This window comes from Trichechus manatus, unplaced genomic scaffold (genome assembly GCF_000243295.1).
Source record: "Trichechus manatus latirostris isolate Lorelei unplaced genomic scaffold, TriManLat1.0 scaffold00010, whole genome shotgun sequence".
NCBI classification, from domain to species: Eukaryota; Metazoa; Chordata; class Mammalia; order Sirenia; family Trichechidae; genus Trichechus; species Trichechus manatus.
Genome location: NW_004443946.1, coordinates 27,359,962 through 27,374,896, shown reverse-complemented (window position 1 = coordinate 27,374,896; position 14,935 = coordinate 27,359,962). Strand labels below are relative to the sequence as shown.

The following is a 14,935-nucleotide window of genomic DNA, read 5'->3' as shown; positions in this document are numbered from 1 at the left end:
AAACCAAACCGACTCATGGTGACCTCATGTATTACAGAGTGGAACTGTTCCATGTGGGGTTTTTTGGCTATAACCTTTACAGAAGCAGATCATCAGGCCTTTCTTCTGTGGTACCACTGGGGGGGTTTGAACTGCCAACCTTTAGGTTAGTAGATGAGTGCATCCAGGGACTTGTTTACCATCCTAGGCAATTATAAACACTGAATGCATGGCCATTTTCTAGATAAGGACACTGAAACTCACAGAGGTTAAGAAACTTGCCAAGGTCCCATGGTCAGAACTCAAATGCAAGTCTCGGACTACAAGACCACGCTCTTCTCCAGGCCCTTCTCCTGGCCTTGGCTGAGTTGTAAGTGAGAATGAGTGCTCTTTCCCTTCCTACCCTCCTGGGTCTTCGACATGGAGCTGGTGTTGCTACAGGAGGGATTGGATGGCCCCATGTCGGCCATGGGGCTGTCTTCCATGCCCTTGGAGTTACTCCCCTGGGAAGAACTAGTCCCCAGACTGGTCCCTGACAGTGGAGGCCCCAAAGCCCTGACTCCAGAGGCAAAGTGAGGGTAACAAGCACCCAGGGGCAATCTCTAAGTTTGTACCCCCCTTCATCCAGGGGTGGGTGTATGTGTGATTTGCCAGCTGGCCTCGTCTGGCTCCGCCTTGGACATCTGGACTTGCGCCCAAAGGCAAATACCCCTGCAAATCTCCCCTCAATATGCCTCTGCCTGACTGCTTCTGGACAAGACCCTCAAGCCTGTGGGGATGGCTAGGCGACTCTTCTGCTTTGGGGTAGGAGCTGGAGACAAACCCAGCTCTTCTTCCTGGTGCCTGTCGGAGCTGGTGGGAATTGGGGCTGCTCTCTGCCCCAGCCCCTGGCCCCCAACTGGCCCAGGGTTGCAGCATTTGTTAATGCAATTAGCAGGGCGGTCCATGCTGAGGGGCTGGGGGCCAAGCTCTGACTCACACCTCCCCTTCCTCCCCTCCAGCCGCCAAACGGTAGAGGCCCACTTGGCCTGCCAGACGGCGTCTGCAGAGAGTGCGCAAGAGGCCAAGAACGGCATCTTTCTCTCATTAGAGGCTTTTATGTGAACAGAACTGCTATTTTGGAGCTGGGCGTTTGGCTGGGCCCCTGAGCCATAGTGCTGTTTCCAGCCGGCCTGAACTGCGGCCCTGCACAGCTGTGGTGGGAGCTGGGCAAGTCCCCAAGGACCTGACTTCCCCATAGCCTGGAGTCTCAGCACCCAAAGTCGGGGCCTGGGGACACAGGCCCTGGGAAGAGCTTGGGTGTGGAGAGGATGAGTCCCAAGGTGGATTCTGAGGACGTGTATGAGCCTCAGGCGATCTCTGACATCAGGGTCCCCCTCCTGTGGAAACCAAAGGTCAAGGCTGTGGAGAAACAAATCAGCCAAAGGTGGACCCCCTCCCATCTCCCCCAGAGAGTGAATTCTAGAGACACACTGAGGCCCCCAAGTAGGGGCTAAGGTGGAGTGCCCAGGGAAGGGCTGAGGTACATATTGTGAGTGGGTAGGAAACTGTTTCACCTGCAAAGGCTTCTGGGTGTGGAAGGCGACAAGGCCCCACTCTGAGGGAGTGATCAGGCAGGTCAGTGGATAAGTTCTTAGTGTTCCACTGACACAGATTTTAGGAAAGATGGAGGTTTAACTGGGGAGCAACTGAGCTTCAGGTGTGGGGCCCAGAGTCTGGTCTGGAGCTGAGGTTCACCTCCCAGATAAGAGGGTGTGGTGCTGGAAGTCTCGGAGGAAGGGGGAGGCTTATGGGGCCCACCCTGAAGTCAGTGCCTCATCTTATGGGTCATATGTGGATGGAGAAGGTGTTCTGGAGCCCAGGTGAGGGAGCCAATGACAAATGCCCTGCCTGGGGCATGGGAAGGGACAGCGAGGGGACTGGCCATATTTCACACCTGGAAAGCAGCCCCCACCCCTGTACCACACTCATCGGTTTACTGCCCTAGCTGTCCATGTCTCTAACCGGTGTTGATATTGCCTTTCCCTGGGAAAATCGTCAAGTCTGAGAAATTGAGGAGCCACCTTGCCTCTGCCTCTGTGGGTATGGTGTTTTTAGAAAGCTTTGCAGCACTGTCCAATAGAACTTTCTATAATGATGGAAAAGTCATGTATCTGTGCTATCCAATAAAGCAGTCACATGCAGCTGTTGAGCACTTGAAATGTGGCTAGTGTGACTCAGGAACTGATTTTTAAACTTTATTTCCTTTCAATCAATTTAAGTTTAAATAGCCACATGTATCTCAAGGCTGCTGTATTGGACAGCTCAGCTTTGGAGAGTACAAAGTACTTCCACATTCATGATCTGTTGAGACTCGGTAGCTCTCTGACGTAAGAATTATCAACCCCATTTTATGGATGAGTCAACAGAGGCAGAGAGGAGGCATCTCAATGAGATGAGACATGCCCAAGGTCATGCAGCTGGGATGTGGCTGAGCTGGGGTCAAACCAAATCCTTCTGGGCCTCAGCCCCATGTTCTTTCCACTACATCAAGTAGACAATCTCCAGGGACTCTGAGCAGATGGTAGGAGCAGACTCCATGGTAGGGGTTGTTTCCAGAGTCTCCCCCAGGCCTGCCCATTCCAAGTTTGGTTTCCTCTCGAAGGAGAGTTTTTTTGTGGGAAATTTGAGCAAAGTTCTGATCGACTGCTTTGGAGAAGAGTGAAGGTTAGAAGGGGCACAGCCAGGAAGGCAGGGGCTGAGAGATTGATGACTTATATTTCTTGCTTTCGAAGCAATCTCAAGAGTTTTCTTTTTATTCCCCCCTCTTTTGACATTCTGCTAGCTCCGCAGTGCTGAACTCTCAAAGCTGAAACCTTCCACACGTCCAGTCCTCAGTGAGGAGGAGAGTGCCTAGGGAGTATGGACGAGACAGGGATCAGGAAGAGCACAAATTATGAATGGCTAAAGACTGATGAGGAGCCCTAGTGGTGCAATGGTTAAGAGCTACGGCTGCTAACCAAAAGGTCTGCAGTTGGAATCCACCAGCTGCTCCTTGGAAACCCTATGGGGCAGTTCTACTCTGTCCTATAGTGTCGCTGTGAATTGGAATTGACTCGACGGCAAGGGGTTTGATTAGGAGAGTGGAAAGAGAAGAGTTTATACTCCATTCCCATAGTGTAGACAGCCAGAAGCTCAGCCCAGAACAAAATGCTTGAACACTTATGTGAGGAAGTCAGATAGTTACTTGTATCTTGCTGAGACTTTTGAAAACAACACAAGGGAGGATGCAAGTGAAAAAGACATCACGTGGAAGGCTGGTAAGGACTGGTTCAAACCCTCCAAAAACAGGAGACTTGTTGCAGGACCTGCCCCAGCAGATCAGGCCTCTATGCAAAGTTTCCTAAATGGTTGATCCAGAAGGGTTGTCTTCCCGAACGGGTTTTTCTGCCAACAAGTCTGGCTGGTTTGGAAGTTGATGCCTTGCAGAACTTTTATTTACTATTTTATATACATCTGTAAAGTGCCATTTTAATAGCTTTCTTCCTAATCACCCATTCTCTATAAGCTGTTAATTGTACCAACCAAAGTTTGCCATTCATGGGCCTCATTGAGGACCTAACTCTCTGCTTGGCACGGGGCTCCCATGGTTATTGAGAACACACCACTGGGCAGACTTTCTACCAGGGATTTGTCTTATTCATCTTTGTGCCCCTGGCACCCAGTCTGATCTAGAGAAGGTGCTCAATGAATGCTTGTGGAGCGTATTTGCAAATGAGATAGGATCGCCTGCGGGAGCTTGATTTGGGATCTTGGGTTTCTATATACCGGTTGCCGTCAAGTTGACTCTGACTCACTGTGACCCTATGTGTGTCAAAATAGAATTGTACTCCATGGAGTTTTCAATGGATGATTTTTCAGAAGTAGATCCCCAGGCTTTTCTTCCAGGGTGCCTCTGGATGGACTTGAACCTCCATCCTTTTGGTGAGAGCCGAGCACATTAACCATTTGCCTTGGGTTTCTAGAGAGTGAAAGATCTTAAAGTCAAGGATGGGCCATCCCAGAGCTCCAGAGGGGAAGAATCCAAGCTAGACTCTTTCTAAGGGCCATCTTAAGGGAAAGGACCACCCACTCAGATGTGGAAGTGAGTCTGCAAGAGGCTACATGCTCTGTTCGCACACCCTCGCCAGGCTTTGGGTCTCTGCCTGCAGGGAAGTCTGGGTCCCAGGTGCTAGGAGTAGTGCAGCACTCACAATCCACTTGGGAAACCACTCAGGACTTCCCTTTCTACTCCCTGCCCTTCCACAAAACCAGGGCCAAGGCCCATCCTGGGCACATCTTTGTCCCCCTGTGCTTGCTGGCCATGGTTTGGCGGCTGTGTTTCTGGTGGTGTTGGTGACGGGGTGGCTAAGTCAGCTTGGGCAGATGGAGTGCTGGCCAGGTGATGGGCCAGAATCCTGCCGATGTTGTAGTTTGTGTTTGGGGGAGTGCTCTGGGTTACAACACTCTGACATGGTTTGCTATCCAGGAGGCCCTAAGGCCTGCCAGAAAGGAATCTGGACCCCTGAGGAAGACGCTTTGGCCATGGGATCCATCTGTGGGCTCCTTCGAGATCCTGGAGTGAGACCTGATATTTCCTTAATCTCCTCACTGCCCACCCCTGAATAGGCAGGCTAGCCCTTGGGTGCACTTGTTGGGCTTGATCCCAACCTACTTACCTTTTGGGACTCTGGGCCGCATCACTTTCTCCTTGCCTTCTCCGGATCTCCCTACTCCCTACCTTAGCCTGGGTGACCCAGCATTAACCTGCTGACCCAGCACTAACCACACCACTTGTGTGTCCTGGCTTCCATGTCACACAGGTGGGCTGGTAGATGACTTAAAGTCAACAGATCCCTTTTGTTTCATCATCAGCTCCATGCGGAGGCTCAGAGATGGCAGGGAGTTTAAGAACCACACCAGTCCTTCTATGGCCCATACCCTGGGGTGCTGGTGGGTTGGATAGAGCCCAGGTTGGATTCAAATCCTAGTTCCACCATTGATTAGCTGGATGACCTCAGGCAACTCTTTCAACTCTCTGAGCTTCAGAGGCATTACTTGTAAAATGGGTATCATAACTGCACCTGCTGCATAGGATTGCTGTAAGGATTAAATGAGATAGTGTATGCAAATACAGTGCCTGGCATATTGTAAGCACCCAGTAGACAGTAGCTGCCGTAACAATAATAATAATTTTATTATTGTTAGGCATCGTGCTAGGAGCTAAGGATACAAAGAGGTGTAAGGGACAATCACAACACTTCCAGGGGCTGACCATATTAGTTGGGGAACTGAGGTACATACATAAAAAGCCTATGCCACTTCACACTTCATAGGATGGCTATTATAAAACAAACAAAAAACAATGGAAAATAACAAGTGTTGGTGAGAATGTGGAGAAACTGGAGCCCTTGTCCGTTGCTGGTGGAAATGTAAAATGGTGTAGCCACTGTGGAAAAGAGTTTGGCAGTTTCTCAAAAAGTTAAACACAGAGTTATCCTATGACCTAACAATTCCACTCCTGGTTATATACCCAAAAGAACTGAAAGCAGGAACTCAAATGGACATTTGCATACCAATGTTCACTGCAGCACTATTCATAAAATCCAAAAGGTAGAAACAACCCAAGTGTCCATCAACAGATGAATGCATAAACGAAATATGGCACATACAAACAATGGAATATCATTCAGCCAAAAGAGAAGAGAAGTTCTGATACACGCTACAACACGGATGAACCTTGAAAACCCTGTGCTTAGTGAAAGAAGTCAGACACAAAAGGTCACAAATTGCATGATGCTAGCCCATTGCCATCGAGTCAATATTCTGACTCATAGCGACCCTATAGGACAGAGTAGAACTGCCCCCATAGGCTTTCCAAGGAGCAGCCGGTGGATTCGAACTACTGACCTTTTGGTTTGCAGCATTCCTACCGCACCATAGACAAATACGTAGAGACAGAAATAGATTAGTGGTTACCAGGGGCTGAAGGGAGTGGAGACTGGGGAGTTATTGCTTAGTGGTACAGAGTTTCTGTCTGGGGTGATGAAAAAGCTTTGGAAATAGTGGTGATGGTTGCAAAACAAACCAAAAAACCCATAGCACTGAAGGTGGCACAGAGGCATGCCCAGTGAGTGATGTACATAGTAGGTGCTATTCCTAGTTGTTCAGAGAAGGGAGCAGTCACTGAGAGGTGGGTCATCAGGAAAGGGGAGGTGGGCCTTAGGTAAGTGGAGACAAACAGGGACAGAATTCCAGGGAGGGGAAACAGCACAAGCAAAGGCAGAGAGAAAGGAAGGCAGAGGCTGTCTTGAGCCAGAGCCAGCAGGCCAGTTCGTCTGGAATATGTTTACTTAGAGGCATTGTTAGGGATGGTTCAGACTGGGCAGAGCCTTCAGTGCTAGTCTATGTACTTGAATACTGAAGGCACTGAGGAGCCACTGAAGGTTTCTGAAAGGGACGTGATATGGGCCAAGTGAAATTTTGGAGAGATTTATCCAGGCCGGTCCCTAGGTTTGGATTCTAGGCCTGTTCTCAGAAAGGAGAGTTCAGCTCATGGAATCCCAGGCACTTGGTCTGGGTAGCAGTGACTGGTACCAAACTCCCTACCTAGATGACAGGGGTCTGCGTAATCTGACCTCTGTGTCCCTCCTGACCTTGTGTTACTCTCCCGTCTGTCACGAGACCCCATCCTCCCTGGACATCTTGAACATGCCAAGTTCTTTCCAGCCTCCAGAGCTTTGCACTCGCCTATCCCTCTTCCTGGAAGACCTCATATTCTCCTATCTTCCCCTTCTCACCACCCACATCTCACCCTTCGGAGGGACCTGCCCTGACCACCCAACTAAATCTCCTGCCTCAGGCACAGACCACTGCACCACCCTGTTTAATTGTCTTCACAGCCCTTGGTACTGCCTGAAAGTACATCATACTGTTGTTTTCTTGTTTCTTGTCATTCTTCGCCTCTCGACTGTAAGCTCCATGTAGGGCAAGCACTTTGTCCCCAAAGCCTAGCAAGTAGTAGGGCTCCACAAATATTTGTTGAATGAATGAGGTACAGATAAATGAGACACTTGGGTTTAGAGGGTCCAGTATGAGCCAGACCACACTCTTCTTGGGTCATATATGTTCCCAGGTGAGGTTTTGGGGAGGGGTGGAGAAGAGCTCCACACCCCAGCATGTGCCTCTGCATGTCACTCTACCTTGGCCATTGGTCACTGCATGTGGCCACGGACTTTGCAAGGTGAAGGACAGTGAGGAGAGAAGTCACAGTCTGAGTGGTGAACAGGTGGCTACTGAAAATGTTGGCTTGGAGGAAGGGGCCAAGTTCCAGCCCCACCTGGCCCCCAGGCTGGGTCCGGAACACCCCAGTCAGGGATTCCACCCCTTGTTTTAAGGGAGCTGCGAGATTGAGAGCAGATGCTCTCTCTTGCCCAGGTCAGAAAAGGAGAGACTCTGTCATGATGAAGATGCCTTCAAGAGACCCTTAGAGTCCCTCCAGCCCCCTCAGTCCACCCTCATGTGATTTATGAGGAAACCGAGACTCAGAGAGTTCAGGTGAATTGCTCAAGACCATGTAACTCGTGAGTGACAGAAAAAAACCCAGCGACACAAATCTCCTAACTTTTAGACCAGTGCTGAGCCTTTTCTTGTAAAATAGATTGCCTCCTTCCTTCCTCCCTTCCCTAATTAATTAATTAATTAATTCAATATTTATTGAGAGTCTACTGTATAACAGTCTCTCTTCTAAGTTCTGGAGCTGTAAAAAACCTGATGTCGTCAAGTTGATTCCGAGCCATGGCAACCCTATAGGACACAGTAGTACTGCCCCATAGGGTTTCCAAGGAGTGGCTGGTGGATTTGAACTGCTGACCTTTTGGTTAGCAGCCAAGCTCTTAACCACTGTGCCACCTGGGCTCCTCTGGAGCTATAGGAGGGAACCAAACAAAGCATCTGCCCTCATCGAGCTCACTGTATGGTAGGAGAGACGGATAACAGAAAGTGAACATTTAAGTGTATGCTGTAATATAATGTCAGACAAGGAACTTCCCTCTCAGGGTGTCTGCCTCAAGTGGTGGTGTCAGCCCACTTCACGACCCTGGTCATTTAGTCTTGGGTTGGTTGTCCAAAGATCAAAGGTGTACCTCATCCTGGTGGCTTGTGGATGGAGGAGAGAGAGAAATGGGCCAAGGAGTCTTCTGAGACCAGGAGTTTGGCTTCCTGCTTGAGTACAGAGGCCAAGCAGCACTCTCCCTTGAGCAGGAGGGCCCTTCCGACAGGAGGGTGTCAGAGCAGCCCATGCCCTTGGGCTCCCTGGACCCTGTTGTCACCCCTCTCCCTGTCTCCTCAGCCGTTTGCCAGCCGCCATGCCAGAACAGGGGCTCCTGCAGCCGGCCCCAGCTCTGCGTCTGCCGCTCAGGCTTCCGCGGAGCCCGCTGCGAGGAGGTCATTCCAGAGGAGGAATTCGACCCCCAGAACTCCAGGCCAGCACCCCGACGCTCAGCCAGCAGTTCCCCCAATCTGCGCAGGAGCAGTGCAGCCAGAGAAGGCACCGTGGCTAGAACGCAGCCACTGGCAACACAGCTGCCACTGGCCAGGTAAGTCTTCCCCTTGGTGGGACCTCTGGGTCCTGGGGCTCAGTCTCTCTCTGGAGGGGATTCTTCCTTAGGGCCATGAATCCCTTTGGCATTTGGTGAAGACCTTGGTGGAGAGGGCTGGAACTGCCCTTCCTTCCCTCCCCTTCACCCTCACCCTCTGACCCTGCCAGAGGTGTGAGCAGGAGAGCAGGTATAGCTGTTGGCACAGGTTTTGTCAGGCTGAAGTGGAGAGGGGAGGTGGGAGGTGAAGTCTTTACCCTTAAGTGCCTGGGAGACGGTTGAGGAGGGCATGTCTGGGGACAGAGTCTCTTGTTTCGAATCTAAGCTTTGCCACTTCTAGGCTGATGAGTTGATTCCAACTTATAGTGATCGTACAGGACAGAGTAGAACTGAACCATAGGATTTCCAAGGAGCAGCTTGTGGATTCAAACTGCTGACCTTTTGGTTAGCAGCTGAGCTCTTCACCACTGCACCACCAGGGTTCCTTTTTTTTTTATTTTTTTATTGGTTTTAGATTGATGAGCTTGAGCAAGTTTCCAAAACTGTGCCTCCAGTTCCTCATCAGTAAGGTGGGGGCAATGCTAATACCTGCCTCATGCGATAATTGTAAGGATTAAATTCGTTAATATAAGGAAAATGTTTAGAACAGTGTCTGGCACATAGTAAGCTCTTTATAGATTTTACTTCTCCTTCTTCGCCTGTGGTCTATGTGATGGAGGAAGGGTCCTTCTGCCAGACAAAGACCCTGTAGTTCACCCACTGCAACCTCTCCTTGGAGGGGAAGAGGAGGAGCATGTGGGGGGAAGCGATGAGTAAAAAGTGGGCAAGGGTAGTGTTTATGGGCAAAATTTCCTGGCCTCTTGGCAGCCAATCTGGCTAGACTTTTTCTACTCAGGACAGGAAATCTGAATTTTGTAAACTGGTCCATTTCTAGGGGCTGTGTTTTCCTTTTGGTTTTTCAGTTTGGTTTTTCCATTCGTTTCCTACTTAGGAAGTTTTTTCTGAAATATTGCAACCTTGTCTCACTGAACTAAGGGGAAAAAGATGTGTCCTCAAAGGCCAGGAGAACCAGGGAGAGGAGGCTGACCTTGAGTTCAGGTCCCCAGAGGGTAAGCTCAGAAGAGATTGGCTGAGTTGGAGGAAAATGAGAATGAGGTTGCCAAGCTCCTCTGAAAGGGGGTGAGGCCAGGCTGACCAGGGTGTTGGTAGGGTGGAGTTCCAGGGCCCTGAGCACCCAAGCAGTTTGCTGAGGGCAGCCGAGAGCAGGAAAAGCTGAAAGATGGTCTCAGGTCAAGGCCTTGCAGCTCCAGGATCAAAACCAGAAGAGCCAACCCCTGTGACGAAGGCCTGGGGATGTTGGGGTAGAAACAAGGGACACAACCCAGGGGCCTGGTGGACAACACAGTGGGCAGGGCTGTGAGCGTAGGCAGGGCCTGAGCCTGTTCTGATGGTCCCAGCTGCATGTCTGAGGTGGATCTGCCTGGAGTGAAGACACTTGGAGGAGCACCAGAGGGGCGATCTGAAGGCCAGCCAGGGGCAGGGTGGGAGCAGGGTACTTCCAGCTGGGTTTTCCCCTACAAACTGTCTTTTGGTTTGTGATCTTCCTTCATTTCATAATGGATTGATCCATGAGGTGTGTGCGTGCATGTGTTGGGGAGCGGTTGCTTGTCAAGTCACTCTTCCCTTACACTCTTGAATCAGATAGTCCCACCTCCTCCAAAAAGTTCCCCCACCCAAGCTGTCAGCCCTGTTATCTGACCCCTGCAGCAGTTGTTGCCTCCAGCACACACTTGGTGCTCATCCCTGTGTGTCTGTGTCCTGCATCTACACTTAGATTCTTGGTGGCCCGTGCCCTCGGAGGCAGGGACTCCGTCTTGTGCTCTGGATTTCCTCAGAGCTCCTGCCACAGTGCCTGCCTAGCTTATAGGAAGTGCTGAATTCATATTAGCTATCTCATGCCTGGTCTAAACTGAAGAGTTAGCCTTGAACTCCAACCCATACCCAGAACCCCACATGCTGCTCAGAGTGCAAGAGGTTGTGCAGCTTCCTGCCAGTTCCCATGGTGCTCCATTCTTCCTTAGTGTTCATTTGCTGACTATCTCCCCTACTGTATCAGGAGGTCCGACAGCAGGGACTATGTCCTTCTTGTTCATTCATTTATCCCTGATACTAACACTGTGCCTGGCACGTAGTCGGTGCTCAGTCAACATACGTTGAATGAATAAATGAATGCGACTAGATGCTGGGGAGAGAAGGAGAGTGTGAAGGAAGGAGGATGGAGTGAAATGGAGGTGAGCCTTCAAATCTCCCAGGGAAGGTTTCATGAGGTGCAGAGGCAAAGGCTCTGGGTGAGATCTCCAGCCATGGCAGGTCTATCCACTTCAGTTTCACAGGCTCCCTGGCCAGGGGCTACTGTGATGTTCTTAATGAGCTGCAACCTCCAGGCCAGCCCAGTCTCCCTCTGCCCTGGGGCCTCAGTGCCATGAAATCTGGAAAAGTTCGAGTGGGCCCCGCTGCTGGCCCAGCTGTGTTTTGCTTTGGGAGGCCAAGTCCCGCTTGCCTGGTGGTGTCAGACATTTCCTGTGCGCTTGGCCAGGTTTCCCAAGTAACTCCTGGCCTCTCTCCTGATAGCAACTTGGAAAGGCCCTTCGTGTCCAGATAGAGGGAGTGACATGACGCAGAGGGCATTGGGGGGTGGGGAGAGGTTATGTGGGGAGGGGAGACACTGCAGGATTGGTGATGGTCAGAGGCCAAGAGATTTGTGTCCGAAAGGGAGATGAGGAGGAGGGGCCAGGAGAGTCCCAGGCAGCAGTCAGAGCCCCTACAGAGAGTCAGATGTGCACTGACACTGTCCAGCTGTGGCTTGGGCTGGCTACAGGGGCCTGGGATGCCCTCTGAGCCCCAGGCCCAGGCATCTTCTCCAAGACTGGGCAGAAAGCCTGCCCCACCTGGGGAGCAAGAGCCAGGCAGCTAGAAAAGGACTTTGAGAGTTGGGGTAGAAGGGGGCAGTTACAAGAACCTGGGACTAGCAGGCTTTGGAAAATAGCAATTTAGATCAGTGCTCTTGCTACTTCAATGGGCATGTGAATTACTTGGGATCACTTGGGATCTTGTTAACAAGAAGCTTCTGATTCAATAGGTCTGCAGTGAGCATCTCTAACGTGCTCTCAGGTGATAGCCGATGCTGCTGGTCTGCAGACCACACCTTGAGTAATGAGGGTTAGAGCCTGGTCTTTGATTCAGACAATCCTGGGTTCCAATTTTACATTTACCACTTACCAGCTGTGTGGCATTAGGCAAGCTTCTTATCCTCTCTGAACCAACGGTCTTCACTGGATAGGACTGCACGGAGGATTAAATGAGATCAGGGCTTTGAACTGGTTCTTTCTGGTTCGATCCCTGCTGAGAATTTGCCTTTCTAACAAGTTCCCAGGCGATGCTAATGCTGCTGGTTAGGGACCAATTCTGAGAACCACTAGCAGAGCAGTGGTTCTCAAAATTTATTATATATAAGAATCGCCTGGGGGTCTTGTTAAAATATAGATTCTGATTCAGTATATCTGGGGTGGAAATACAAATTCTCAGCAGGGGTTCAAACCAGAACGAACCGGTTTGAAGCCCTGAATGAGATCATGTGAGTAGAGCACTTAGTATGGTGCTTGACAGGAGCTGCCAGCAGTGGGCTGGTTCTCTTCGCCATGAGGACTTGGGCAGTTGGGAGGCAGTGGGTGGCCAAGAACAGACAGAGAAAACTGTGTGTGTGTAGGGGTGGGTACAGACTTGCTCTGGGGAGAAGTGGGAGCCCCAGACGTAGTCTCAGGGGAAGAGTGACTAGCACATTCTGCACAAGTAGTGGCTTTGGCTGGCTTGGGTATGGTTATTCCACCAGGACCATTCTTTCCAGCCTTGCATGTGGGGAGTCAGTGAAAGGGACCTCCACTGGGTTTGCTCCTTAGCCTAGACCCAAGGTCCTAGAGGCTTAGCCCTGAGGACATCCTAAGCAGGCTTGGACAATACTTGGCAACGGGGGACCTGGAGGGTGGTGCTGGGCAGGGCAGGTAGGGATGTCAGGCGGATGTCTGGGAAGCCGTGGGCCCTGTGGTGGTGGCTCTCTGCAGGCTGATCCCCAAGCTTCAGCTGTGGGGAGGGGTTGCATATGTGTTGGGATGGCCTGACAGTACCCCCAACCTCAACCCCAAAGCAGCTCACTTGGTTGAGGTTTCCCCCATCTTCTCATTGGGCTCATGGGTCAGCCTTTTTACCAGCCTAGTCTCTTCCTCATCTTCTGGATTTTCTTCTCTCTGTACATCCCACCTCTTTATCCACTGTACTGGTTTTCTATCACTGCCGTAACAAATGACCACAAATTTAGCAGCTTAAAAGAACACAAATTTATTCCCTTACAGTTCTGGAGGTCAGAAGTCTGGCATGAATCTCACTGGGCTAAAATCAAGGTGTCAGGAGGCTATGTTCCTTTCCAGAGGCTCTAGGGGAGAATCTATTTCCTTGCTTATTCAGATTGTTGGCAGAATTCAGTTCCTTAGAGGTTGCCCACGTTCCTTGGTTTGTGGCCCCCTTCTTCTATCTTCAAAGCCAGCTACAGCAGGTGGAAGCCACACGTTTCTGATCTCTTCTTGGCCTCTCTCCTCTCCGTGTCCCTCTCACTGACCCTTGAAGGACTGCAGTGTCACATGGCATCCTTCCTCTGCCTCCCTGTCTCTATGATCCACTCTTTTTTTCTAAGGACACCAGTCATATAGGATTAGGACCCATCCTACTCCAGCATGACCTCATGTTAACCTAACTGATAACATCTTCAAAGACCTTATTTCCAAACAGGATCACATTCACAGGTACAGGGTTAGGACTTAACATATCTTTTTGGAGGACACAATTCAATCCATAACACTTCCCTTCAGGCGTCTCCTTCTCAATGAGGCCCTCTGTGTTCACCAGATTTAAAATGCATGCACCCAAACATCCTTATCTCCCACCTGGCTATTTTCCTGCCCTGCCCAGCACTGTACTCCAGGCCCTTTGTTGCTCAAATATTGTCCAAGCCTGCTTAGGATGTCCCTAAGGCTCATCCTCTAGAACCTCGGGTCTGGCTAAGGAGCAAACCCAATATATAACATCGTATATATTTTATTTATTTATTTGATGTATTGTTTTTCAACCCAGTAAAATTTCAGGCCTGGGAGGACAGGGATTTTTGTTCACTTTCTTCACAGCACCTCGAACATCCCTCAGCCCAGAGTCGGTGTTGAGTAAATATTTGCTGAATGAGCAAGCTCATTTACTTCTCAGGAGTCTCTACAACAGCTTCCCAAGGGTTCCCATTCTATTGATGAGGAAAGGCTCAGAGAGGTGACTTCACTTGTTCCCTCTCCCACAGCCTGCGACTCCAGAGCCTGTGCCGTTGGCCACTCTGCTCTTCCGCCTTTGGGGAGAGGGAAGAAGGGCAGGTGGCACCAGTGCAACTCTTGCCAAAAGGCCTGTCTTGAGTGGTGAGTGCCGGGGATACTGAACTCACGTGTAGTGTGTGCCTGCATGTGGGTGCTCACCCTGGGAGAGGCTGTGGAACGCTCTGCCTCAGAGCAGCCCCTTCCCAGCCCTGAAGCAAGACCCCAGCCTCATTCACACCCCAGCATTCTTCAGGCCTCACACCTCCCTCCACCCAGGGCCCTCTTGGCACTACCTGACATGTGACTTTAACCTACTGTTGCTGAGAGTGAGCCCGTGGGTTGTCTATGGGAGTGGCTTTCCCTGTGGGGGATATGAGGACTTTGCCCCCAAGTGGGTTATCTCTACAAATCAGGGGGAGCAGAGCATCCTCTCAGTAGATCACAAACCAGGAGCCACTGCAGGGGAGACCCAGGCATCCCTGGGGGTAAGAGGGATGAGGAAGACAGCACCCCCTATCTTACAGAAAGGAGACTGGGGACCCAGCATCAGAAACTAGGTGCCATGGGGAGAAGGCAGCTGGGAACAGACACCCAGCATGGTGAGTCCACTTGTAAATGTGTCTCCTGCCCCCAACACCAGCAACCTGGGGCTTGGGGGTAAGGGTGGGAGGACAATACAGGATGTCTTAGTTTCCTAGTGCAGCTGTAACAGAAATACCACAAGTGGGTGGCTTTAAAGAACAGAAATTTATTTTTTCACTATTCTGGAAGCTAAAAGTCCAAATCCGGGTCTCAGTGGTGTTGATTCCTTCGTTGTTGTCAGCTCTGGGCATTCTGTGGTTCCTTGGTGATCCTCACATGGTATCCGTTTCCCCCGTGTGTGTGCACATGCCTCTGTGTCTATTTTGTTCTTTTTATAACTCAGAAGTGATTAGG

The 14,935-nt window shown here is 50.6% G+C and overlaps 1 protein-coding gene across 1 annotated transcript in view; it reads left to right on the top strand.

The window, feature by feature from the left end:
- The window catches only part of LTBP2 (latent transforming growth factor beta binding protein 2), a 121,211-nt gene that overhangs the window by 18,790 nt on the left and 87,486 nt on the right, over window positions 1-14,935 (top strand). Inside the window, exons 3-4 of the mRNA XM_004371040.1 lie at window positions 8,348-8,594; window positions 14,377-14,394. Coding sequence (XP_004371097.1) covers window positions 8,348-8,594; window positions 14,377-14,394 — 265 coding nt within the window. The remainder of the gene's footprint in view (window positions 1-8,347; window positions 8,595-14,376; window positions 14,395-14,935) is intronic.